At 66.3% G+C, this 25,806-nt stretch overlaps 4 protein-coding genes and 7 pseudogenes across 4 annotated transcripts; 6 read left to right on the plus strand and 5 right to left on the minus strand.

Moving 5' to 3' along the window:
* The first annotated feature begins 204 nt into the window (after positions 1 to 204).
* LOC148053879 (feather keratin 3-like) lies at positions 205 to 570 on the plus strand. Its single transcript, XM_087772465.1, has one exon. The coding sequence runs from the start codon at positions 205 to 207 to the stop codon at positions 568 to 570; it is 366 nt and encodes a 121-aa protein (XP_087628591.1).
* A 2,024-nt stretch (positions 571 to 2,594) lies between these two features.
* Positions 2,595 to 3,558, minus strand: LOC148053880 (scale keratin-like; annotated as a pseudogene).
* Positions 3,559 to 5,019: 1,461 nt separating this feature from the next.
* Positions 5,020 to 5,384, plus strand: LOC148053881 (scale keratin-like; annotated as a pseudogene).
* A 2,031-nt stretch (positions 5,385 to 7,415) lies between these two features.
* LOC148053882 (scale keratin-like) lies at positions 7,416 to 8,378 on the minus strand (annotated as a pseudogene).
* Positions 8,379 to 9,839: 1,461 nt separating this feature from the next.
* On the plus strand, positions 9,840 to 10,205 carry LOC148053883 (feather keratin 3-like). The gene has a single exon (XM_087772466.1). It carries the CDS (start codon positions 9,840 to 9,842, stop codon positions 10,203 to 10,205), a length of 366 nt encoding a protein of 121 aa, XP_087628592.1.
* A 2,084-nt stretch (positions 10,206 to 12,289) lies between these two features.
* LOC148053884 (scale keratin-like) lies at positions 12,290 to 13,195 on the minus strand (annotated as a pseudogene).
* Positions 13,196 to 14,656: 1,461 nt separating this feature from the next.
* Positions 14,657 to 15,022, plus strand: LOC148053885 (feather keratin 3-like). Its single transcript, XM_087772467.1, has one exon. It carries the CDS (start codon positions 14,657 to 14,659, stop codon positions 15,020 to 15,022), a length of 366 nt encoding a protein of 121 aa, XP_087628593.1.
* A 2,089-nt stretch (positions 15,023 to 17,111) lies between these two features.
* LOC148053886 (scale keratin-like) lies at positions 17,112 to 18,017 on the minus strand (annotated as a pseudogene).
* Positions 18,018 to 19,478: 1,461 nt separating this feature from the next.
* On the plus strand, positions 19,479 to 19,844 carry LOC148053887 (feather keratin 3-like). Its single transcript, XM_087772468.1, has one exon. The coding sequence runs from the start codon at positions 19,479 to 19,481 to the stop codon at positions 19,842 to 19,844; it is 366 nt and encodes a 121-aa protein (XP_087628594.1).
* Positions 19,845 to 21,913: 2,069 nt separating this feature from the next.
* LOC148053888 (scale keratin-like) lies at positions 21,914 to 22,818 on the minus strand (annotated as a pseudogene).
* A 1,461-nt stretch (positions 22,819 to 24,279) lies between these two features.
* Positions 24,280 to 24,644, plus strand: LOC148053889 (scale keratin-like; annotated as a pseudogene).
* The last annotated feature ends 1,162 nt before the right edge of the window (positions 24,645 to 25,806 follow it).

A 25,806-nucleotide genomic window follows, 5' to 3' on the forward strand; every position in this document is an offset into this window, starting at 1 on the left:
GAGGGGTGCAGAGAGCAGGGCGCGGAGCGGGGCTGGCTGGGCAGAGGGCAAGCGGTGGGCAGGGCGGGCAAGGCGGTGGCTCTGGCCCCTCCAGCTGCAGGGCAGCTCTGGGAAGAGGGCACTGCTCGCTCGGGGGATCGCCTCCTCGCTCATGACACCTCTCCTTGGGGCCTTGTGTTTCAGGCTCCGCTCTCTCGCACAAAGATGTCTTGCTACGACCTGTGCCCACCGAAAACCAGCGTCGCTGTCCCCCAGCCCATCGCTGAGAGCTGCAACGAGCTGTGCGCCCGCCAGTGCCCCGACTCGACGGCCCTCATCCAGCCGCCCCCCGTCGTCGTCACCTTCCCCGGCCCCATCCTCAGCTCCTTCCCCCAGCAAGCCGTGGTGGGCTCCTCCGGAGCACCCGCCTTCGGGGGCTCCCTGGGGCTGGGGGGCCTCTACGGCGCCGGGGCCACGCTGGGCTCGGGGGGCCTCTGCACCTTTGGCAGACCCTACGCTTCCCCTGCCTGCAGCCCTTGCGCCTTGCCCCGCTACAGCAAGAAGCTGTGGGACACCTGCGGGCCCTGCTAGACCCAAAAACCCCAGAGTCCCCGCGCCACCTCAGCCTTATGCCTCCTCTCCTTTCTCCTCTCCTTCCCCTCTCCCCACGCCGCCTCTCCTCCTCCTCCTCCTTCCTGCTGCCTCTGCCCACATGCGCGACTCCGCCCTCGTCCCCCAGCCCACTAGCTTGTCTCTGCAAGGACCACCGCCTGGCAGAAGCCTGAAGGAACACCTCTCTTGAAGCCCGGGTGCACAACCTGCCTCTTTCTGCCTCCTGTGTCTTTCTCCAGCGGGTGCTTTCCTGCACTGCAATAAAACAATCGTCCATCCAACACCTGCCTCTCCATTTCTCCTTTCGAGGCCCAGCGTGGGCTGCAGGGCTCCCTCGCCCTGCACGTGGCCCCCGCCACCTGGGCCAGGACACTCTCTCAGCCCCAGCAGAGCCAGGCTGATGCGCCTTTGGCGAGACCCCACAGCCCTGGCAGCTCTCGCCACGCATGCTCCTGCAGCTGAGCTCCAAGGGCCCTGCCTGAAGGCGGGGGCTCCCCTGCCTGCAGGACATGCAGCCCGGGGGCGCCTGCAGACCTCCAGCCAACCCTGGCCATGAGCAGCTCTGCTCCCTGGCCTTGGAGGCAGCCAGGGGCAATGGCTGCCACGGCTCCAGCCACTCTCGTGCCTCCACGGCTCGGCTAAAGGCCCTGCGAGAGACAGGAAATCCACTTTTCTCTTCCCTTTCCTCTTCTTCTCCCCCTTCCCCTTCTCCTTCTCTATCCTCTCCTTCTCCTCCTTCCCCTTCCCCTTCCCCTTCCCCTTTCCTTTCCTTTTCTTCTTCCCCTTCCCCCGCCCTTTCCTCTTCTTCTTCCCCGTCCCCTTCCCTCTCCCCTTCCAGTTCTCGCCCCCGGCACGCACCAACACACTCCGTGCTCCTCGGTTCTCTGCTGCAGACACAAAATCACAGAAATTGCAGCCTGAGTCTTGTGGCAGGAGCCTTTGGAGGGCATCTCGTCATGCTGCCGCCTCAAGCAGGGTCCCCCAGAGCCAGCTGCCCAGCCCCACGTCCAGACGGCTTTTGCACGTCTCCAAGGAAGGAGACTCCACAACCTCACAGCGCAACCTGTGCCAGTGCTCAGTCACCCTCACAGTGAAAAAGTGCTTTGGGACGTTGAGGCGGAGCCTCCTGTCTTTCAGCTGGTGCCCATTGCCTCTCCTCCTGGCACGGCACACCTCTGAAGAGAGCCTGGCTCCATCTCCTTGACGCCTTCCCTTCGGGCATGTGTGCACATTGACGAGATCCCCCCTGAGCCTCCTCTGCACCAGGAGCAACAGTCCCGGCTCTCTCAGGCTCTGCCCAGAGGACAGATGCTCCCTGTCCCTTCAGCATCTGCGTGCAGCCCTTTGCCGGGCTCTCGCCAGTAGCCCCACCTCTCTCCTGTGCTGGGCAGCCCAGCCCTGGACACAGCACCGCAGGGGTTGCCTTGCCAGTGCCCAGTGGAGGGCCAGGATCCCCTCCCTCCACCTGCCGGCCACGCTCCTCCGCATGCAGCCCAGGACACCGCTGGCCGCCTTTCCCCCAAGGCACCTTGCCGGCTCAGGCTCCCCTTGCTGTCCCTCAGCACCCCCGGGGCCTCTCCTCACAAGCTGCTCTTCCACAGGAGACGGCCGTTTCCCAGGCGTGGGGTTTAACACTGGCTCTCCTCCAGCCTCCTCTGCGCGGATGCCCGGAGATGCTGCCGTGCTTCTGCGGAGCTGAGGGACCTGGCAGCGCTGGGGCTGTTCCCGGGCTGAGAAGGCCAGGCAAAGGAGCCCTGCCAGCGCCTGTCCTGCTCTCTGCCCTTTGCCCAGCTCCTGCAAGCCCCACCAAAAGGCTCTCTCTCCCCTGCCTGCTGCCTGCTGCCTGCTGCCTGCTGCCTGCTGCCTGCCTCCTCCCTCTCCCAACACTGCCCACCCTCACCTCGCCTGGGCAGCTCAGGACCAGCACTTGCCCTCCCACAGCTGACAGGCACCCGCCCCCAGGGGCCTTCCCGACTTGGGACAAGGAGGGAGGGAGACAGGACTTGGATGCAGGAAACCTTTATTGTGCCCAGAGGGGCAGGAGAGGCTGTCAGAGAGATGGTGGGCAAGACCCAGAGAGCCTGGTTGCCCCGTGTTGGAGGAGGCAGCGGGATCTTCTCCAGAGCATTGCTTCTCGCTCCCGCTGCCCCCCTGGAGTGGTGGCATTCCAGATGGCAAGGCCTTGGCCCTGCAGCCTGGCAGAGCCTTTTGGCTCCGCCTCCTGCCCCGTCCCACAGCTGGCAAGAGAGGGCAGGGGAGGAGAGCAGAGGGCAGGAGAAGAGGGCCGGGAAGCGCCGAGCGCGTTGGACGCTGGCAGCTGCCCAGGCGTCGGCTGGGGCTGGGGATGCTCAGCACTCCTCAGGGCCTCGTGCCCTCCAGCTCAGCCCTGCATGGGTGGTGGTGGCATTGGCGTTTGGGCTGGGGGCAGTGCCAGGGGCTGGGCTGAGTCTAGCAGGGCCCGCAGGTGTCCCACAGCTTCTTGCTGTAGCGGGGCAAGGCGCAAGGGCTGCAGGCAGGGGAAGCGTAGGGTCTGCCAAAGGTGCAGAGGCCCCCCGAGCCCAGCGTGGCCCCGGCGCCGTAGAGGCCCCCCAGCCCCAGGGAGCCCCCGAAGGCGGGTGCTCCGGAGGAGCCCACCACGGCTTGCTGGGGGAAGGAGCTGAGGATGGGGCCGGGGAAGGTGACGACGACGGGGGCGGCTGGATGAGGGCCGTCGAGTCGGGGCACTGGCGGGCGCACAGCTCGTTGCAGCTCTCAGCGATGGGCTGGGGGACAGCGACGCTGGTTTTCGGTGGGCACAGGTCGTAGCAAGACATCTTTGCGTGGGATCGGACGGTGCTCTGCAAGAGGGCAGAGGTTGCAAGAGAGCAGCTTAGGGGAGCGTCCGAGGCGCAGGGGCCAGGGCCGGAGCAAGGGGCAAGGGGCAAGGAGGAGAAGCGCTCGCAGACTTACCCTGTTCCCCGAGGAGAAGGCGACCAGAGCAGTGGATGGGAGAGCCTGGCAGAGGCAGAGCTTTTATACTGGCCCCGCCATTGCTCAGCACCACCTGGGCCAATCTGCAGAGGCGGCACTCCCTCCTGCCGACGACAACAGGGCTGTCCGGCTCCTGCCCCTCCCTGAGTCAGCATCCCCACGCCAGACCAGCACATGCCGCTTCCGAGGCTTTCCTCCCCTTTCTGCTTCGTGGGCTAAGTGACAGCAGGCGTCTCCCTGCTGGGGGCCGCGCACGGCAGGAGAGGTGCCTGCTGCTGCAGCTCCTCGCTGCCTGCCTTGGACTCTGCCCTGGGAGCACATCTCTGTGCTCCTTGCACCAGGCACCTCGGGGAAGAGCACGAGGGGCCTTTCTCCCCCAGACTTGCAGAGGTCGATGGCCAACGCCTGCAGGCGCCCGGGGGCCGGCTCCGTTGGGCTGGCGAGTGATGCATCGTGCTGAGCAGGCAGTGCCCGAGAGGAGTGCCGTTGATTTGGCATTTCGTAACCTCGCCCCTCTGTAGATAATAGCCACACGGCGCACGTCACGCGGTCCCTGGCGTGCGGGAGGCCTTTGCCAGGCCGCCTTCTTGCCCAGGGATGGGAGCCCGCTCTTCCCTGTGGCTCTGCAAAGCAGGCATGGGGCCGCCCCGAGACCAAGCCCTTGGGGAAGAGCTATGGCACGCAGGGCGCTTGCAGTCAGCCTTTGTCACGCTGCGTGCCCTCTTACACACCGAGATAATGAAAAGACAGTGGGCCTAATTTGGCCCATTAGGTGGCAGCTGGCGAGCGTCCGAGCGGGGTAATTGCAGGGGCTGATAGAGCGGGTTGGGGCTGGTGAGGAAACGGCGTCAGCAAAACAGCCCCGTGCCACGCAGGGAGGAGGCAGGGGCTCGGCCGCCACGGGCCACGTGCCCCCAGCGTGGCCAGCTCCTCCCCGCGCTCGCTGGCCAGGCATAAAAGCGCTGCCCTCGGCAAGCGCTGGCATCCGCCGCTCCTGCCTCGCTCTGCTCAGGGAAAGGGTAGGTGGGTGCCTGTGGGCCTGTGCCTCCTGTGGCAGGGGTCGGCGTGGAGCCTCCCTGGCCAGGAGAGCTCTCCTGGCAGCGGAAGTGCTGGCAGCAGGCTTGGACGGCCAGGGCCGGCTGAGCCACGGCGGGAGGAGGAAGGAGCCCCGTGGCCGGGATGTGCAGAGCCAGGCCCTGCACAGGCTCTCGCGGAGGGCTTGCGTGCCCTCTGTGTGCGGAGAGAGGGCAAGGCGAGGGGTGCAGAGAGCAGGGCGCGGAGCGGGGCTGGCTGGGCAGAGGGCAAGCGGTGGGCAGGGCGGGCAAGGCGGTGGCTCTGGCCCCTCCAGCTGCAGGGCAGCTCTGGGAAGAGGGCACTGCTCGCTCGGGGGATCGCCTCCTCGCTCATGACACCTCTCCTTGGGGCCTTGTGTTTCAGGCTCCGCTCTCTCGCACAAAGATGTCTTGCTACGACCTGTGCCCACCGAAAACCAGCGTCGCTGTCCCCCAGCCCATCGCTGAGAGCTGCAACGAGCTGTGCGCCCGCCAGTGCCCCGACTCGACGGCCCTCATCCAGCCGCCCCCCGTCGTCGTCACCTTCCCCGGCCCCATCCTCAGCTCCTTCCCCCAGCAAGCCGTGGTGGGCTCCTCCGGAGCACCCGCCTTCGGGGGCTCCCTGGGGCTGGGGGGCCTCTACGGCGCCGGGGCCACGCTGGGCTCGGGGGCCTCTGCACCTTTGGCAGACCCTACGCTTCCCCTGCCTGCAGCCCTTGCGCCTTGCCCCGCTACAGCAAGAAGCTGTGGGACACCTGCGGGCCCTGCTAGACCCAAAAACCCCAGAGTCCCCGCGCCACCTCAGCCTTATGCCTCCTCTCCTTTCTCCTCTCCTTCCCCTCTCCCCACGCCGCCTCTCCTCCTCCTCCTCCTTCCTGCTGCCTCTGCCCACATGCGCGACTCCGCCCTCGTCCCCCAGCCCACTAGCTTGTCTCTGCAAGGACCACCGCCTGGCAGAAGCCTGAAGGAACACCTCTCTTGAAGCCCGGGTGCACAACCTGCCTCTTTCTGCCTCCTGTGTCTTTCTCCAGCGGGTGCTTTCCTGCACTGCAATAAAACAATCGTCCATCCAACACCTGCCTCTCCATTTCTCCTTTCGAGGCCCAGCGTGGGCTGCAGGGCTCCCTCGCCCTGCACGTGGCCCCCGCCACCTGGGCCAGGACACTCTCTCAGCCCCAGCAGAGCCAGGCTGATGCGCCTTTGGCGAGACCCCACAGCCCTGGCAGCTCTCGCCACGCATGCTCCTGCAGCTGAGCTCCAAGGGCCCTGCCTGAAGGCGGGGGCCCCCTGCCTGCAGGACATGCAGCCCGGGGGCGCCTGCAGACCTCCAGCCAACCCTGGCCATGAGCAGCTCTGCTCCCTGGCCTTGGAGGCAGCCAGGGGCAATGGCTGCCACGGCTCCAGCCACTCTCGTGCCTCCACGGCTCGGCTAAAGGCCCTGCGAGAGACAGGAAATCCACTTTTCTCTTCCCTTTCCTCTTCTTCTCCCCCTTCCCCTTCTCCTTCTCTATCCTCTCCTTCTCCTCCTTCCCCTTCCCCTTCCCCTTCCCCTTTCCTTTCCTTTTCTTCTTCCCCTTCCCCCGCCCTTTCCTCTTCTTCTTCCCCGTCCCCTTCCCTCTCCCCTTCCAGTTCTCGCCCCCGGCACGCACCAACACACTCCGTGCTCCTCGGTTCTCTGCTGCAGACACAAAATCACAGAAATTGCAGCCTGAGTCTTGTGGCAGGAGCCTTTGGAGGGCATCTCGTCATGCTGCCGCCTCAAGCAGGGTCCCCCAGAGCCAGCTGCCCAGCCCCACGTCCAGACGGCTTTTGCACGTCTCCAAGGAAGGAGACTCCACAACCTCACAGCGCAACCTGTGCCAGTGCTCAGTCACCCTCACAGTGAAAAAGTGCTTTGGGACGTTGAGGCGGAGCCTCCTGTCTTTCAGCTGGTGCCCATTGCCTCTCCTCCTGGCACGGCACACCTCTGAAGAGAGCCTGGCTCCATCTCCTTGACGCCTTCCCTTCGGGCATGTGTGCACATTGACGAGATCCCCCCCTGAGCCTCCTCTGCACCAGGAGCAACAGTCCCGGCTCTCTCAGGCTCTGCCCAGAGGACAGATGCTCCCTGTCCCTTCAGCATCTGCGTGCAGCCCTTTGCCGGGCTCTCGCCAGTAGCCCCACCTCTCTCCTGTGCTGGGCAGCCCAGCCCTGGACACAGCACCGCAGGGGTTGCCTTGCCAGTGCCCAGTGGAGGGCCAGGATCCCCTCCCTCCACCTGCCGGCCACGCTCCTCCGCATGCAGCCCAGGACACCGCTGGCCGCCTTTCCCCCAAGGCACCTTGCCGGCTCAGGCTCCCCTTGCTGTCCCTCAGCACCCCCGGGGCCTCTCCTCACAAGCTGCTCTTCCACAGGAGACGGCCGTTTCCCAGGCGTGGGGTTTAACACTGGCTCTCCTCCAGCCTCCTCTGCGCGGATGCCCGGAGATGCTGCCGTGCTTCTGCGGAGCTGAGGGACCTGGCAGCGCTGGGGCTGTTCCCGGGCTGAGAAGGCCAGGCAAAGGAGCCCTGCCAGCGCCTGTCCTGCTCTCTGCCCTTTGCCCAGCTCCTGCAAGCCCCACCAAAAGGCTCTCTCTCCCCTGCCTGCTGCCTGCTGCCTGCTGCCTGCTGCCTGCTGCCTGCTGCCTGCCTCCTCCCTCTCCCAACACTGCCCACCCTCACCTCGCCTGGGCAGCTCAGGACCAGCACTTGCCCTCCCACAGCTGACAGGCACCCGCCCCCAGGGGCCTTCCCGACTTGGGACAAGGAGGGAGGGAGACAGGACTTGGATGCAGGAAACCTTTATTGTGCCCAGAGGGGCAGGAGAGGCTGTCAGAGAGATGGTGGGCAAGACCCAGAGAGCCTGGTTGCCCCGTGTTGGAGGAGGCAGCGGGATCTTCTCCAGAGCATTGCTTCTCGCTCCCGCTGCCCCCCTGGAGTGGTGGCATTCCAGATGGCAAGGCCTTGGCCCTGCAGCCTGGCAGAGCCTTTTGGCTCCGCCTCCTGCCCCGTCCCACAGCTGGCAAGAGAGGGCAGGGGAGGAGAGCAGAGGGCAGGAGAAGAGGGCCGGGAAGCGCCGAGCGCGTTGGACGCTGGCAGCTGCCCAGGCGTCGGCTGGGGCTGGGGATGCTCAGCACTCCTCAGGGCCTCGTGCCCTCCAGCTCAGCCCTGCATGGGTGGTGGTGGCATTGGCGTTTGGGCTGGGGGCAGTGCCAGGGGCTGGGCTGAGTCTAGCAGGGCCCGCAGGTGTCCCACAGCTTCTTGCTGTAGCGGGGCAAGGCGCAAGGGCTGCAGGCAGGGGAAGCGTAGGGTCTGCCAAAGGTGCAGAGGCCCCCGAGCCCAGCGTGGCCCCGGCGCCGTAGAGGCCCCCCAGCCCCAGGGAGCCCCCGAAGGCGGGTGCTCCGGAGGAGCCCACCACGGCTTGCTGGGGGAAGGAGCTGAGGATGGGGCCGGGGAAGGTGACGACGACGGGGGCGGCTGGATGAGGGCCGTCGAGTCGGGGCACTGGCGGGCGCACAGCTCGTTGCAGCTCTCAGCGATGGGCTGGGGGACAGCGACGCTGGTTTTCGGTGGGCACAGGTCGTAGCAAGACATCTTTGCGTGGGATCGGACGGTGCTCTGCAAGAGGGCAGAGGTTGCAAGAGAGCAGCTTAGGGGAGCGTCCGAGGCGCAGGGGCCAGGGCCGGAGCAAGGGGCAAGGGGCAAGGAGGAGAAGCGCTCGCAGACTTACCCTGTTCCCCGAGGAGAAGGCGACCAGAGCAGTGGATGGGAGAGCCTGGCAGAGGCAGAGCTTTTATACTGGCCCCGCCATTGCTCAGCACCACCTGGGCCAATCTGCAGAGGCGGCACTCCCTCCTGCCGACGACAACAGGGCTGTCCGGCTCCTGCCCCTCCCTGAGTCAGCATCCCCACGCCAGACCAGCACATGCCGCTTCCGAGGCTTTCCTCCCCTTTCTGCTTCGTGGGCTAAGTGACAGCAGGCGTCTCCCTGCTGGGGGCCGCGCACGGCAGGAGAGGTGCCTGCTGCTGCAGCTCCTCGCTGCCTGCCTTGGACTCTGCCCTGGGAGCACATCTCTGTGCTCCTTGCACCAGGCACCTCGGGGAAGAGCACGAGGGGCCTTTCTCCCCCAGACTTGCAGAGGTCGATGGCCAACGCCTGCAGGCGCCCGGGGGCCGGCTCCGTTGGGCTGGCGAGTGATGCATCGTGCTGAGCAGGCAGTGCCCGAGAGGAGTGCCGTTGATTTGGCATTTCGTAACCTCGCCCCTCTGTAGATAATAGCCACACGGCGCACGTCACGCGGTCCCTGGCGTGCGGGAGGCCTTTGCCAGGCCGCCTTCTTGCCCAGGGATGGGAGCCCGCTCTTCCCTGTGGCTCTGCAAAGCAGGCATGGGGCCGCCCCGAGACCAAGCCCTTGGGGAAGAGCTATGGCACGCAGGGCGCTTGCAGTCAGCCTTTGTCACGCTGCGTGCCCTCTTACACACCGAGATAATGAAAAGACAGTGGGCCTAATTTGGCCCATTAGGTGGCAGCTGGCGAGCGTCCGAGCGGGGTAATTGCAGGGGCTGATAGAGCGGGTTGGGGCTGGTGAGGAAACGGCGTCAGCAAAACAGCCCCGTGCCACGCAGGGAGGAGGCAGGGGCTCGGCCGCCACGGGCCACGTGCCCCCAGCGTGGCCAGCTCCTCCCCGCGCTCGCTGGCCAGGCATAAAAGCGCTGCCCTCGGCAAGCGCTGGCATCCGCCGCTCCTGCCTCGCTCTGCTCAGGGAAAGGGTAGGTGGGTGCCTGTGGGCCTGTGCCTCCTGTGGCAGGGGTCGGCGTGGAGCCTCCCTGGCCAGGAGAGCTCTCCTGGCAGCGGAAGTGCTGGCAGCAGGCTTGGACGGCCAGGGCCGGCTGAGCCACGGCGGGAGGAGGAAGGAGCCCCGTGGCCGGGACGTGCAGAGCCAGGCCCTGCACAGGCTCTCGCGGAGGGCTTGCGTGCCCTCTGTGTGCGGAGAGAGGGCAAGGCGAGGGGTGCAGAGAGCAGGGCGCGGAGCGGGGCTGGCTGGGCAGAGGGCAAGCGGTGGGCAGGGCGGGCAAGGCGGTGGCTCTGGCCCCTCCAGCTGCAGGGCAGCTCTGGGAAGAGGGCACTGCTCGCTCGGGGGATCGCCTCCTCGCTCATGACACCTCTCCTTGGGGCCTTGTGTTTCAGGCTCCGCTCTCTCGCACAAAGATGTCTTGCTACGACCTGTGCCCACCGAAAACCAGCGTCGCTGTCCCCCAGCCCATCGCTGAGAGCTGCAACGAGCTGTGCGCCCGCCAGTGCCCCGACTCGACGGCCCTCATCCAGCCGCCCCCCGTCGTCGTCACCTTCCCCGGCCCCATCCTCAGCTCCTTCCCCCAGCAAGCCGTGGTGGGCTCCTCCGGAGCACCCGCCTTCGGGGGCTCCCTGGGGCTGGGGGGCCTCTACGGCGCCGGGGCCACGCTGGGCTCGGGGGGCCTCTGCACCTTTGGCAGACCCTACGCTTCCCCTGCCTGCAGCCCTTGCGCCTTGCCCCGCTACAGCAAGAAGCTGTGGGACACCTGCGGGCCCTGCTAGACCCAAAAACCCCAGAGTCCCCGCGCCACCTCAGCCTTATGCCTCCTCTCCTTTCTCCTCTCCTTCCCCTCTCCCCACGCCGCCTCTCCTCCTCCTCCTCCTTCCTGCTGCCTCTGCCCACATGCGCGACTCCGCCCTCGTCCCCCAGCCCACTAGCTTGTCTCTGCAAGGACCACCGCCTGGCAGAAGCCTGAAGGAACACCTCTCTTGAAGCCCGGGTGCACAACCTGCCTCTTTCTGCCTCCTGTGTCTTTCTCCAGCGGGTGCTTTCCTGCACTGCAATAAAACAATCGTCCATCCAACACCTGCCTCTCCATTTCTCCTTTCGAGGCCCAGCGTGGGCTGCAGGGCTCCCTCGCCCTGCACGTGGCCCCCGCCACCTGGGCCAGGACACTCTCTCAGCCCCAGCAGAGCCAGGCTGATGCGCCTTTGGCGAGACCCCACAGCCCTGGCAGCTCTCGCCACGCATGCTCCTGCAGCTGAGCTCCAAGGGCCCTGCCTGAAGGCGGGGGACCCCCCTGCCTGCAGGACATGCAGCCCGGGGGCGCCTGCAGACCTCCAGCCAACCCTGGCCATGAGCAGCTCTGCTCCCTGGCCTTGGAGGCAGCCAGGGGCAATGGCTGCCACGGCTCCAGCCACTCTCGTGCCTCCACGGCTCGGCTAAAGGCCCTGCGAGAGACAGGAAATCCACTTTTCTCTTCCCTTTCCTCTTCTTCTCCCCCTTCCCCTTCTCCTTCTCTATCCTCTCCTTCTCCTCCTTCCCCTTCCCCTTCCCCTTCCCCTTTCCTTTCCTTTTCTTCTTCCCCTTCCCCCGCCCTTTCCTCTTCTTCTTCCCCGTCCCCTTCCCTCTCCCCTTCCAGTTCTCGCCCCCGGCACGCACCAACACACTCCGTGCTCCTCGGTTCTCTGCTGCAGACACAAAATCACAGAAATTGCAGCCTGAGTCTTGTGGCAGGAGCCTTTGGAGGGCATCTCGTCATGCTGCCGCCTCAAGCAGGGTCCCCCAGAGCCAGCTGCCCAGCCCCACGTCCAGACGGCTTTTGCACGTCTCCAAGGAAGGAGACTCCACAACCTCACAGCGCAACCTGTGCCAGTGCTCAGTCACCCTCACAGTGAAAAAGTGCTTTGGGACGTTGAGGCGGAGCCTCCTGTCTTTCAGCTGGTGCCCATTGCCTCTCCTCCTGGCACGGCACACCTCTGAAGAGAGCCTGGCTCCATCTCCTTGACGCCTTCCCTTCGGGCATGTGTGCACATTGACGAGATCCCCCCCTGAGCCTCCTCTGCACCAGGAGCAACAGTCCCGGCTCTCTCAGGCTCTGCCCAGAGGACAGATGCTCCCTGTCCCTTCAGCATCTGCGTGCAGCCCTTTGCCGGGCTCTCGCCAGTAGCCCCACCTCTCTCCTGTGCTGGGCAGCCCAGCCCTGGACACAGCACCGCAGGGGTTGCCTTGCCAGTGCCCAGTGGAGGGCCAGGATCCCCTCCCTCCACCTGCCGGCCACGCTCCTCCGCATGCAGCCCAGGACACCGCTGGCCGCCTTTCCCCCAAGGCACCTTGCCGGCTCAGGCTCCCCTTGCTGTCCCTCAGCACCCCCGGGGCCTCTCCTCACAAGCTGCTCTTCCACAGGAGACGGCCGTTTCCCAGGCGTGGGGTTTAACACTGGCTCTCCTCCAGCCTCCTCTGCGCGGATGCCCGGAGATGCTGCCGTGCTTCTGCGGAGCTGAGGGACCTGGCAGCGCTGGGGCTGTTCCCGGGCTGAGAAGGCCAGGCAAAGGAGCCCTGCCAGCGCCTGTCCTGCTCTCTGCCCTTTGCCCAGCTCCTGCAAGCCCCACCAAAAGGCTCTCTCTCCCCTGCCTGCTGCCTGCTGCCTGCTGCCTGCTGCCTGCTGCCTGCCTCCTCCCTCTCCCAACACTGCCCACCCTCACCTCGCCTGGGCAGCTCAGGACCAGCACTTGCCCTCCCACAGCTGACAGGCACCCGCCCCCAGGGGCCTTCCCGACTTGGGACAAGGAGGGAGGGAGACAGGACTTGGATGCAGGAAACCTTTATTGTGCCCAGAGGGGCAGGAGAGGCTGTCAGAGAGATGGTGGGCAAGACCCAGAGAGCCTGGTTGCCCCGTGTTGGAGGAGGCAGCGGGATCTTCTCCAGAGCATTGCTTCTCGCTCCCGCTGCCCCCCTGGAGTGGTGGCATTCCAGATGGCAAGGCCTTGGCCCTGCAGCCTGGCAGAGCCTTTTGGCTCCGCCTCCTGCCCCGTCCCACAGCTGGCAAGAGAGGGCAGGGGAGGAGAGCAGAGGGCAGGAGAAGAGGGCCGGGAAGCGCCGAGCGCGTTGGACGCTGGCAGCTGCCCAGGCGTTGGCTGGGGCTGGGGATGCTCAGCACTCCTCAGGGCCTCGTGCCCTCCAGCTCAGCCCTGCATGGGTGGTGGTGGCATTGGCGTTTGGGCTGGGGGCAGTGCCAGGGGCTGGGCTGAGTCTAGCAGGGCCCGCAGGTGTCCCACAGCTTCTTGCTGTAGCGGGGCAAGGCGCAAGGGCTGCAGGCAGGGGAAGCGTAGGGTCTGCCAAAGGTGCAGAGGCCCCCCGAGCCCAGCGTGGCCCCGGCGCCGTAGAGGCCCCCCAGCCCCAGGGAGCCCCCGAAGGCGGGTGCTCCGGAGGAGCCCACCACGGCTTGCTGGGGGAAGGAGCTGAGGATGGGGCCGGGGAAGGTGACGACGACGGGGGCGGCTGGATGAGGGCCGTCGAGTCGGGGCACTGGCGGGCGCACAGCTCGTTGCAGCTCTCAGCGATGGGCTGGGGGACAGCGACGCTGGTTTTCGGTGGGCACAGGTCGTAGCAAGACATCTTTGCGTGGGATCGGACGGTGCTCTGCAAGAGGGCAGAGGTTGCAAGAGAGCAGCTTAGGGGAGCGTCCGAGGCGCAGGGGCCAGGGCCGGAGCAAGGGGCAAGGGGCAAGGAGGAGAAGCGCTCGCAGACTTACCCTGTTCCCCGAGGAGAAGGCGACCAGAGCAGTGGATGGGAGAGCCTGGCAGAGGCAGAGCTTTTATACTGGCCCCGCCATTGCTCAGCACCACCTGGGCCAATCTGCAGAGGCGGCACTCCCTCCTGCCGACGACAACAGGGCTGTCCGGCTCCTGCCCCTCCCTGAGTCAGCATCCCCACGCCAGACCAGCACATGCCGCTTCCGAGGCTTTCCTCCCCTTTCTGCTTCGTGGGCTAAGTGACAGCAGGCGTCTCCCTGCTGGGGGCCGCGCACGGCAGGAGAGGTGCCTGCTGCTGCAGCTCCTCGCTGCCTGCCTTGGACTCTGCCCTGGGAGCACATCTCTGTGCTCCTTGCACCAGGCACCTCGGGGAAGAGCACGAGGGGCCTTTCTCCCCCAGACTTGCAGAGGTCGATGGCCAACGCCTGCAGGCGCCCGGGGGCCGGCTCCGTTGGGCTGGCGAGTGATGCATCGTGCTGAGCAGGCAGTGCCCGAGAGGAGTGCCGTTGATTTGGCATTTCGTAACCTCGCCCCTCTGTAGATAATAGCCACACGGCGCACGTCACGCGGTCCCTGGCGTGCGGGAGGCCTTTGCCAGGCCGCCTTCTTGCCCAGGGATGGGAGCCCGCTCTTCCCTGTGGCTCTGCAAAGCAGGCATGGGGCCGCCCCGAGACCAAGCCCTTGGGGAAGAGCTATGGCACGCAGGGCGCTTGCAGTCAGCCTTTGTCACGCTGCGTGCCCTCTTACACACCGAGATAATGAAAAGACAGTGGGCCTAATTTGGCCCATTAGGTGGCAGCTGGCGAGCGTCCGAGCGGGGTAATTGCAGGGGCTGATAGAGCGGGTTGGGGCTGGTGAGGAAACGGCGTCAGCAAAACAGCCCCGTGCCACGCAGGGAGGAGGCAGGGGCTCGGCCGCCACGGGCCACGTGCCCCCAGCGTGGCCAGCTCCTCCCCGCGCTCGCTGGCCAGGCATAAAAGCGCTGCCCTCGGCAAGCGCTGGCATCCGCCGCTCCTGCCTCGCTCTGCTCAGGGAAAGGGTAGGTGGGTGCCTGTGGGCCTGTGCCTCCTGTGGCAGGGGTCGGCGTGGAGCCTCCCTGGCCAGGAGAGCTCTCCTGGCAGCGGAAGTGCTGGCAGCAGGCTTGGACGGCCAGGGCCGGCTGAGCCACGGCGGGAGGAGGAAGGAGCCCCGTGGCCGGGACGTGCAGAGCCAGGCCCTGCACAGGCTCTCGCGGAGGGCTTGCGTGCCCTCTGTGTGCGGAGAGAGGGCAAGGCGAGGGGTGCAGAGAGCAGGGCGCGGAGCGGGGCTGGCTGGGCAGAGGGCAAGCGGTGGGCAGGGCGGGCAAGGCGGTGGCTCTGGCCCCTCCAGCTGCAGGGCAGCTCTGGGAAGAGGGCACTGCTCGCTCGGGGGATCGCCTCCTCGCTCATGACACCTCTCCTTGGGGCCTTGTGTTTCAGGCTCCGCTCTCTCGCACAAAGATGTCTTGCTACGACCTGTGCCCACCGAAAACCAGCGTCGCTGTCCCCCAGCCCATCGCTGAGAGCTGCAACGAGCTGTGCGCCCGCCAGTGCCCCGACTCGACGGCCCTCATCCAGCCGCCCCCCGTCGTCGTCACCTTCCCCGGCCCCATCCTCAGCTCCTTCCCCCAGCAAGCCGTGGTGGGCTCCTCCGGAGCACCCGCCTTCGGGGGCTCCCTGGGGCTGGGGGGCCTCTACGGCGCCGGGGCCACGCTGGGCTCGGGGGGCCTCTGCACCTTTGGCAGACCCTACGCTTCCCCTGCCTGCAGCCCTTGCGCCTTGCCCCGCTACAGCAAGAAGCTGTGGGACACCTGCGGGCCCTGCTAGACCCAAAAACCCCAGAGTCCCCGCGCCACCTCAGCCTTATGCCTCCTCTCCTTTCTCCTCTCCTTCCCCTCTCCCCACGCCGCCTCTCCTCCTCCTCCTCCTTCCTGCTGCCTCTGCCCACATGCGCGACTCCGCCCTCGTCCCCCAGCCCACTAGCTTGTCTCTGCAAGGACCACCGCCTGGCAGAAGCCTGAAGGAACACCTCTCTTGAAGCCCGGGTGCACAACCTGCCTCTTTCTGCCTCCTGTGTCTTTCTCCAGCGGGTGCTTTCCTGCACTGCAATAAAACAATCGTCCATCCAACACCTGCCTCTCCATTTCTCCTTTCGAGGCCCAGCGTGGGCTGCAGGGCTCCCTCGCCCTGCACGTGGCCCCCGCCACCTGGGCCAGGACACTCTCTCAGCCCCAGCAGAGCCAGGCTGATGCGCCTTTGGCGAGACCCCACAGCCCTGGCAGCTCTCGCCACGCATGCTCCTGCAGCTGAGCTCCAAGGGCCCTGCCTGAAGGCGGGGGGCTCCCCTGCCTGCAGGACATGCAGCCCGGGGGCGCCTGCAGACCTCCAGCCAACCCTGGCCATGAGCAGCTCTGCTCCCTGGCCTTGGAGGCAGCCAGGGGCAATGGCTGCCACGGCTCCAGCCACTCTCGTGCCTCCACGGCTCGGCTAAAGGCCCTGCGAGAGACAGGAAATCCACTTTTCTCTTCCCTTTCCTCTTCTTCTCCCCCTTCCCCTTCTCCTTCTCTATCCTCTCCTTCTCCTCCTTCCCCTTCCCCTTCCCCTTCCCCTTCCCCTTTCCTTTCCTTTTCTTCTTCCCCTTCCCCCGCCCTTTCCTCTTCTTCTTCCCCGTCCCCTTCCCTCTCCCCTTCCAGTTCTCGCCCCCGGCACGCACCAACACACTCCGTGCTCCTCGGTTCTCTGCTGCAGACACAAAATCACAGAAATTGCAGCCTGAGTCTTGTGGCAGGAGCCTTTGGAGGGCATCTCGTCATGCTGCCGCCTCAAGCAGGGTCCCCCAGAGCCAGCTGCCCAGCCCCACGTCCAGACGGCTTTTGCACGTCTCCAAGGAAGGAGACTCCACAACCTCACAGCGCAACCTGTGCCAGTGCTCAGTCACCCTCACAGTGAAAAAGTGCTTTGGGACGTTGAGGCGGAGCCTCCTGTCTTTCAGCTGGTGCCCATTGCCTCTCCTCCTGGCACGGCACACCTCTGAAGAGAGCCTGGCTCCATCTCCTTGACGCCTTCCCTTCGGGCATGTGTGCACATTGACGAGATCCCCCCTGAGCCTCCTCTGCACCAGGAGCAACAGTCCCGGCTCTCTCAGGCTCTGCCCAGAGGACAGATGCTCCCTGTCCCTTCAGCATCTGCGTGCAGCCCTTTGCCGGGCTCTCGCCAGTAGCCCCACCTCTCTCCTGTGCTGGGCAGCCCAGCCCTGGACACAGCACCGCAGGGGTTGCCTTGCCAGTGCCCAGTGGAGGGCCAGGATCCCCTCCCTCCACCTGCCGGCCACGCTCCTCCGCATGCAGCCCAGGACACCGCTGGCCGCCTTTCCCCCAAGGCACCTTGCCGGCTCAGGCTCCCCTTGCTGTCCCTCAGCACCCCCGGGGCCTCTCCTCACAAGCTGCTCTTCCACAGGAGACGGCCGTTTCCCAGGCGTGGGGTTTAACACTGGCTCTCCTCCAGCCTCCTCTGCGCGGATGCCCGGAGATGCTGCCGTGCTTCTGCGGAGCTGAGGGACCTGGCAGCGCTGGGGCTGTTCCCGGGCTGAGAAGGCCAGGCAAAGGAGCCCTGCCAGCGCCTGTCCTGCTCTCTGCCCTTTGCCCAGCTCCTGCAAGCCCCACCAAAAGGCTCTCTCTCCCCTGCCTGCTGCCTGCTGCCTGCTGCCTGCTGCCTGCTGCCTGCCTCCTCCCTCTCCCAACACTGCCCACCCTCACCTCGCCTGGGCAGCTCAGGACCAGCACTTGCCCTCCCACAGCTGACAGGCACCCGCCCCCAGGGGCCTTCCCGACTTGGGACAAGGAGGGAGGGAGACAGGACTTGGATGCAGGAAACCTTTATTGTGCCCAGAGGGGCAGGAGAGGCTGTCAGAGAGATGGTGGGCAAGACCCAGAGAGCCTGGTTGCCCCGTGTTGGAGGAGGCAGCGGGATCTTCTCCAGAGCATTGCTTCTCGCTCCCGCTGCCCCCCTGGAGTGGTGGCATTCCAGATGGCAAGGCCTTGGCCCTGCAGCCTGGCAGAGCCTTTTGGCTCCGCCTCCTGCCCCGTCCCACAGCTGGCAAGAGAGGGCAGGGGAGGAGAGCAGAGGGCAGGAGAAGAGGGCCGGGAAGCGCCGAGCGCGTTGGACGCTGGCAGCTGCCCAGGCGTTGGCTGGGGCTGGGGATGCTCAGCACTCCTCAGGGCCTCGTGCCCTCCAGCTCAGCCCTGCATGGGTGGTGGTGGCATTGGCGTTTGGGCTGGGGGCAGTGCCAGGGGCTGGGCTGAGTCTAGCAGGGCCCGCAGGTGTCCCACAGCTTCTTGCTGTAGCGGGGCAAGGCGCAAGGGCTGCAGGCAGGGGAAGCGTAGGGTCTGCCAAAGGTGCAGAGGCCCCCCGAGCCCAGCGTGGCCCCGGCGCCGTAGAGGCCCCCCAGCCCCAGGGAGCCCCCGAAGGCGGGTGCTCCGGAGGAGCCCACCACGGCTTGCTGGGGGAAGGAGCTGAGGATGGGGCCGGGGAAGGTGACGACGACGGGGGCGGCTGGATGAGGGCCGTCGAGTCGGGGCACTGGCGGGCGCACAGCTCGTTGCAGCTCTCAGCGATGGGCTGGGGGACAGCGACGCTGGTTTTCGGTGGGCACAGGTCGTAGCAAGACATCTTTGCGTGGGATCGGACGGTGCTCTGCAAGAGGGCAGAGGTTGCAAGAGAGCAGCTTAGGGGAGCGTCCGAGGCGCAGGGGCCAGGGCCGGAGCAAGGGGCAAGGGGCAAGGAGGAGAAGCGCTCGCAGACTTACCCTGTTCCCCGAGGAGAAGGCGACCAGAGCAGTGGATGGGAGAGCCTGGCAGAGGCAGAGCTTTTATACTGGCCCCGCCATTGCTCAGCACCACCTGGGCCAATCTGCAGAGGCGGCACTCCCTCCTGCCGACGACAACAGGGCTGTCCGGCTCCTGCCCCTCCCTGAGTCAGCATCCCCACGCCAGACCAGCACATGCCGCTTCCGAGGCTTTCCTCCCCTTTCTGCTTCGTGGGCTAAGTGACAGCAGGCGTCTCCCTGCTGGGGGCCGCGCACGGCAGGAGAGGTGCCTGCTGCTGCAGCTCCTCGCTGCCTGCCTTGGACTCTGCCCTGGGAGCACATCTCTGTGCTCCTTGCACCAGGCACCTCGGGGAAGAGCACGAGGGGCCTTTCTCCCCCAGACTTGCAGAGGTCGATGGCCAACGCCTGCAGGCGCCCGGGGGCCGGCTCCGTTGGGCTGGCGAGTGATGCATCGTGCTGAGCAGGCAGTGCCCGAGAGGAGTGCCGTTGATTTGGCATTTCGTAACCTCGCCCCTCTGTAGATAATAGCCACACGGCGCACGTCACGCGGTCCCTGGCGTGCGGGAGGCCTTTGCCAGGCCGCCTTCTTGCCCAGGGATGGGAGCCCGCTCTTCCCTGTGGCTCTGCAAAGCAGGCATGGGGCCGCCCCGAGACCAAGCCCTTGGGGAAGAGCTATGGCACGCAGGGCGCTTGCAGTCAGCCTTTGTCACGCTGCGTGCCCTCTTACACACCGAGATAATGAAAAGACAGTGGGCCTAATTTGGCCCATTAGGTGGCAGCTGGCGAGCGTCCGAGCGGGGTAATTGCAGGGGCTGATAGAGCGGGTTGGGGCTGGTGAGGAAACGGCGTCAGCAAAACAGCCCCGTGCCACGCAGGGAGGAGGCAGGGGCTCGGCCGCCACGGGCCACGTGCCCCCAGCGTGGCCAGCTCCTCCCCGCGCTCGCTGGCCAGGCATAATGGCGCTGCCCTCGGCAAGCGCTGGCATCCGCCGCTCCTGCCTCGCTCTGCTCAGGGAAAGGGTAGGTGGGTGCCTGTGGGCCTGTGCCTCCTGTGGCAGGGGTCGGCGTGGAGCCTCCCTGGCCAGGAGAGCTCTCCTGGCAGCGGAAGTGCTGGCAGCAGGCTTGGACGGCCAGGGCCGGCTGAGCCACGGCGGGAGGAGGAAGGAGCCCCGTGGCCGGGACGTGCAGAGCCAGGCCCTGCACAGGCTCTCGCGGAGGGCTTGCGTGCCCTCTGTGTGCGGAGAGAGGGCAAGGCGAGGGGTGCAGAGAGCAGGGCGCGGAGCGGGGCTGGCTGGGCAGAGGGCAAGCGGTGGGCAGGGCGGGCAAGGCGGTGGCTCTGGCCCCTCCAGCTGCAGGGCAGCTCTGGGAAGAGGGCACTGCTCGCTCGGGGGATCGCCTCCTCGCTCATGACACCTCTCCTTGGGGCCTTGTGTTTCAGGCTCCGCTCTCTCGCACAAAGATGTCTTGCTACGACCTGTGCCCACCGAAAACCAGCGTCGCTGTCCCCCAGCCCATCGCTGAGAGCTGCAACGAGCTGTGCGCCCGCCAGTGCCCCGACTCGACGGCCCTCATCCAGCCGCCCCCCGTCGTCGTCACCTTCCCCGGCCCCATCCTCAGCTCCTTCCCCCAGCAAGCCGTGGTGGGCTCCTCCGGAGCACCCGCCTTCGGGGGCTCCCTGGGGCTGGGGGGCCTCTACGGCGCCGGGGCCACGCTGGGCTCGGGGGGCCTCTGCACCTTTGGCAGACCCTACGCTTCCCCTGCCTGCAGCCCTTGCGCCTTGCCCCGCTACAGCAAGAAGCTGTGGGACACCTGCGGGCCCTGCTAGACCCAAAAACCCCAGAGTCCCCGCGCCACCTCAGCCTTATGCCTCCTCTCCTTTCTCCTCTCCTTCCCCTCTCCCCACGCCGCCTCTCCTCCTCCTCCTCCTTCCTGCTGCCTCTGCCCACATGCGCGACTCCGCCCTCGTCCCCCAGCCCACTAGCTTGTCTCTGCAAGGACCACCGCCTGGCAGAAGCCTGAAGGAACACCTCTCTTGAAGCCCGGGTGCACAACCTGCCTCTTTCTGCCTCCTGTGTCTTTCTCCAGCGGGTGCTTTCCTGCACTGCAATAAAACAATCGTCCATCCAACACCTGCCTCTCCATTTCTCCTTTCGAGGCCCAGCGTGGGCTGCAGGGCTCCCTCGCCCTGCACGTGGCCCCCGCCACCTGGGCCAGGACACTCTCTCAGCCCCAGCAGAGCCAGGCTGATGCGCCTTTGGCGAGACCCCACAGCCCTGGCAGCTCTCGCCACGCATGCTCCTGCAGCTGAGCTCCAAGGGCCCTGCCTGAAGGCGGGGGCTCCCCTGCCTGCAGGACATGCAGCCCGGGGGCGCCTGCAGACCTCCAGCCAACCCTGGCCATGAGCAGCTCTGCTCCCTGGCCTTGGAGGCAGCCAGGGGCAATGGCTGCCACGGCTCCAGCCACTCTCGTGCCTCCACGGCTCGGCTAAAGGCCCTGCGAGAGACAGGAAATCCACTTTTCTCTTCCCTTTCCTCTTCTTCTCCCCCTTCCCCTTCTCCTTCTCTATCCTCTCCTTCTCCTCCTTCCCCTTCCCCTTCCCCTTCCCCTTTCCTTTCCTTTTCTTCTTCCCCTTCCCCCGCCCTTTCCTCTTCTTCTTCCCCGTCCCCTTCCCTCTCCCCTTCCAGTTCTCGCCCCCGGCACGCACCAACACACTCCGTGCTCCTCGGTTCTCTGCTGCAGACACAAAATCACAGAAATTGCAGCCTGAGTCTTGTGGCAGGAGCCTTTGGAGGGCATCTCGTCATGCTGCCGCCTCAAGCAGGGTCCCCCAGAGCCAGCTGCCCAGCCCCACGTCCAGACGGCTTTTGCACGTCTCCAAGGAAGGAGACTCCACAACCTCACAGCGCAACCTGTGCCAGTGCTCAGTCACCCTCACAGTGAAAAAGTGCTTTGGGACGTTGAGGCGGAGCCTCCTGTCTTTCAGCTGGTGCCCATTGCCTCTCCTCCTGGCACGGCACACCTCTGAAGAGAGCCTGGCTCCATCTCCTTGACGCCTTCCCTTCGGGCATGTGTGCACATTGACGAGAGTCGCCCCTGAGCCTCCTCTGCACCAGGAGCAACAGTCCCGGCTCTCTCAGGCTCTGCCCAGAGGACAGATGCTCCCTGTCCCTTCAGCATCTGCGTGCAGCCCTTTGCCGGGCTCTCGCCAGTAGCCCCACCTCTCTCCTGTGCTGGGCAGCCCAGCCCTGGACACAGCACCGCAGGGGTTGCCTTGCCAGTGCCCAGTGGAGGGCCAGGATCCCCTCCCTCCACCTGCCGGCCACGCTCCTCCGCATGCAGCCCAGGACACCGCTGGCCGCCTTTCCCCCAAGGCACCTTGCCGGCTCAGGCTCCCCTTGCTGTCCCTCAGCACCCCCGGGGCCTCTCCTCACAAGCTGCTCTTCCACAGGAGACGGCCGTTTCCCAGGCGTGGGGTTTAACACTGGCTCTCCTCCAGCCTCCTCTGCGCGGATGCCCGGAGATGCTGCCGTGCTTCTGCGGAGCTGAGGGACCTGGCAGCGCTGGGGCTGTTCCCGGGCTGAGAAGGCCAGGCAAAGGAGCCCTGCCAGCGCCTGTCCTGCTCTCTGCCCTTTGCCCAGCTCCTGCAAGCCCCACCAAAAGGCTCTCTCTCCCCTGCCTGCTGCCTGCTGCCTGCTGCCTGCCTCCTCCCTCTCCCAACACTGCCCACCCTCACCTCGCCTGGGCAGCTCAGGACCAGCACTTGCCCTCCCACAGCTGACAGGCACCCGCCCCCAGGGGCCTTCCCGACTTGGGACAAGGAGGGAGGGAGACAGGACTTGGATGCAGGAAACCTTTATTGTGCCCAGAGGGGCAGGAGAGGCTGTCAGAGAGATGGTGGGCAAGACCCAGAGAGCCTGGTTGCCCCGTGTTGGAGGAGGCAGCGGGATCTTCTCCAGAGCATTGCTTCTCGCTCCCGCTGCCCCCCTGGAGTGGTGGCATTCCAGATGGCAAGGCCTTGGCCCTGCAGCCTGGCAGAGCCTTTTGGCTCCGCCTCCTGCCCCGTCCCACAGCTGGCAAGAGAGGGCAGGGGAGGAGAGCAGAGGGCAGGAGAAGAGGGCCGGGAAGCGCCGAGCGCGTTGGACGCTGGCAGCTGCCCAGGCGTTGGCTGGGGCTGGGGATGCTCAGCACTCCTCAGGGCCTCGTGCCCTCCAGCTCAGCCCTGCATGGGTGGTGGTGGCATTGGCGTTTGGGCTGGGGGCAGTGCCAGGGGCTGGGCTGAGTCTAGCAGGGCCCGCAGGTGTCCCACAGCTTCTTGCTGTAGCGGGGCAAGGCGCAAGGGCTGCAGGCAGGGGAAGCGTAGGGTCTGCCAAAGGTGCAGAGGCCCCCCGAGCCCAGCGTGGCCCCGGCGCCGTAGAGGCCCCCAGCCCCAGGGAGCCCCCGAAGGCGGGTGCTCCGGAGGAGCCCACCACGGCTTGCTGGGGGAAGGAGCTGAGGATGGGGCCGGGGAAGGTGACGACGACGGGGGCGGCTGGATGAGGGCCGTCGAGTCGGGGCACTGGCGGGCGCACAGCTCGTTGCAGCTCTCAGCGATGGGCTGGGGGACAGCGACGCTGGTTTTCGGTGGGCACAGGTCGTAGCAAGACATCTTTGCGTGGGATCGGACGGTGCTCTGCAAGAGGGCAGAGGTTGCAAGAGAGCAGCTTAGGGGAGCGTCCGAGGCGCAGGGGCCAGGGCCGGAGCAAGGGGCAAGGGGCAAGGAGGAGAAGCGCTCGCAGACTTACCCTGTTCCCCGAGGAGAAGGCGACCAGAGCAGTGGATGGGAGAGCCTGGCAGAGGCAGAGCTTTTATACTGGCCCCGCCATTGCTCAGCACCACCTGGGCCAATCTGCAGAGGCGGCACTCCCTCCTGCCGACGACAACAGGGCTGTCCGGCTCCTGCCCCTCCCTGAGTCAGCATCCCCACGCCAGACCAGCACATGCCGCTTCCGAGGCTTTCCTCCCCTTTCTGCTTCGTGGGCTAAGTGACAGCAGGCGTCTCCCTGCTGGGGGCCGCGCACGGCAGGAGAGGTGCCTGCTGCTGCAGCTCCTCGCTGCCTGCCTTGGACTCTGCCCTGGGAGCACATCTCTGTGCTCCTTGCACCAGGCACCTCGGGGAAGAGCACGAGGGGCCTTTCTCCCCCAGACTTGCAGAGGTCGATGGCCAACGCCTGCAGGCGCCCGGGGGCCGGCTCCGTTGGGCTGGCGAGTGATGCATCGTGCTGAGCAGGCAGTGCCCGAGAGGAGTGCCGTTGATTTGGCATTTCGTAACCTCGCCCCTCTGTAGATAATAGCCACACGGCGCACGTCACGCGGTCCCTGGCGTGCGGGAGGCCTTTGCCAGGCCGCCTTCTTGCCCAGGGATGGGAGCCCGCTCTTCCCTGTGGCTCTGCAAAGCAGGCATGGGGCCGCCCCGAGACCAAGCCCTTGGGGAAGAGCTATGGCACGCAGGGCGCTTGCAGTCAGCCTTTGTCACGCTGCGTGCCCTCTTACACACCGAGATAATGAAAAGACAGTGGGCCTAATTTGGCCCATTAGGTGGCAGCTGGCGAGCGTCCGAGCGGGGTAATTGCAGGGGCTGATAGAGCGGGTTGGGGCTGGTGAGGAAACGGCGTCAGCAAAACAGCCCCGTGCCACGCAGGGAGGAGGCAGGGGCTCGGCCGCCACGGGCCACGTGCCCCCAGCGTGGCCAGCTCCTCCCCGCGCTCGCTGGCCAGGCATAAAAGCGCTGCCCTCGGCAAGCGCTGGCATCCGCCGCTCCTGCCTCGCTCTGCTCAGGGAAAGGGTAGGTGGGTGCCTGTGGGCCTGTGCCTCCTGTGGCAGGGGTCGGCGTGGAGCCTCCCTGGCCAGGAGAGCTCTCCTGGCAGCGGAAGTGCTGGCAGCAGGCTTGGACGGCCAGGGCCGGCTGAGCCACGGCGGGAGGAGGAAGGAGCCCCGTGGCCGGGACGTGCAGAGCCAGGCCCTGCACAGGCTCTCGCGGAGGGCTTGCGTGCCCTCTGTGTGCGGAGAGAGGGCAAGGCGAGGGGTGCAGAGAGCAGGGCGCGGAGCGGGGCTGGCTGGGCAGAGGGCAAGCGGTGGGCAGGGCGGGCAAGGCGGTGGCTCTGGCCCCTCCAGCTGCAGGGCAGCTCTGGGAAGAGGGCACTGCTCGCTCGGGGGATCGCCTCCTCGCTCATGACACCTCTCCTTGGGGCCTTGTGTTTCAGGCTCCGCTCTCTCGCACAAAGATGTCTTGCTACGACCTGTGCCCACCGAAAACCAGCGTCGCTGTCCCCCAGCCCATCGCTGAGAGCTGCAACGAGCTGTGCGCCCGCCAGTGCCCCGACTCGACGGCCCTCATCCAGCCGCCCCCCGTCGTCGTCACCTTCCCCGGCCCCATCCTCAGCTCCTTCCCCCAGCAAGCCGTGGTGGGCTCCTCCGGAGCACCCGCCTTCGGGGGCTCCCTGGGGCTGGGGGGCCTCTACGGCGCCGGGGCCACGCTGGGCTCGGGGGCCTCTGCACCTTTGGCAGACCCTACGCTTCCCCTGCCTGCAGCCCTTGCGCCTTGCCCCGCTACAGCAAGAAGCTGTGGGACACCTGCGGGCCCTGCTAGACCCAAAAACCCCAGAGTCCCCGCGCCACCTCAGCCTTATGCCTCCTCTCCTTTCTCCTCTCCTTCCCCTCTCCCCACGCCGCCTCTCCTCCTCCTCCTCCTTCCTGCTGCCTCTGCCCACATGCGCGACTCCGCCCTCGTCCCCCAGCCCACTAGCTTGTCTCTGCAAGGACCACCGCCTGGCAGAAGCCTGAAGGAACACCTCTCTTGAAGCCCGGGTGCACAACCTGCCTCTTTCTGCCTCCTGTGTCTTTCTCCAGCGGGTGCTTTCCTGCACTGCAATAAAACAATCGTCCATCCAACACCTGCCTCTCCATTTCTCCTTTCGAGGCCCAGCGTGGGCTGCAGGGCTCCCTCGCCCTGCACGTGGCCCCCGCCACCTGGGCCAGGACACTCTCTCAGCCCCAGCAGAGCCAGGCTGATGCGCCTTTGGCGAGACCCCACAGCCCTGGCAGCTCTCGCCACGCATGCTCCTGCAGCTGAGCTCCAAGGGCCCTGCCTGAAGGCGGGGGGGCCCCCTGCCTGCAGGACATGCAGCCCGGGGGCGCCTGCAGACCTCCAGCCAACCCTGGCCATGAGCAGCTCTGCTCCCTGGCCTTGGAGGCAGCCAGGGGCAATGGCTGCCACGGCTCCAGCCACTCTCGTGCCTCCACGGCTCGGCTAAAGGCCCTGCGAGAGACAGGAAATCCACTTTTCTCTTCCCTTTCCTCTTCTTCTCCCCCTTCCCCTTCTCCTTCTCTATCCTCTCCTTCTCCTCCTTCCCCTTCCCCTTCTCCTTCTCTATCCTCTCCTTCTCCTCCTTCCCCTTCCCCTTCCCCTTCCCCTTTCCTTTCCTTTTCTTCTTCCCCTTCCCCCGCCCTTTCCTCTTCTTCTTCCCCGTCCCCTTCCCTCTCCCCTTCCAGTTCTCGCCCCCGGCACGCACCAACACACTCCGTGCTCCTCGGTTCTCTGCTGCAGACACAAAATCACAGAAATTGCAGCCTGAGTCTTGTGGCAGGAGCCTTTGGAGGGCATCTCGTCATGCTGCCGCCTCAAGCAGGGTCCCCCAGAGCCGGCTGCCCAGCCCCACGTCCAGACGGCTTTTGCACGTCTCCAAGGAAGGAGACTCCACAACCTCACAGCGCAACCTGTGCCAGTGCTCAGTCACCCTCACAGTGAAAAA

The sequence above is a fragment of the Nipponia nippon genome, unplaced genomic scaffold (assembly GCF_047370975.1).
Source record: "Nipponia nippon isolate SJK-2023a ecotype South Korea unplaced genomic scaffold, ASM4737097v1 scaffold_36, whole genome shotgun sequence".
In the NCBI taxonomy this organism is placed as follows: Eukaryota; Metazoa; Chordata; class Aves; order Pelecaniformes; family Threskiornithidae; genus Nipponia; species Nipponia nippon.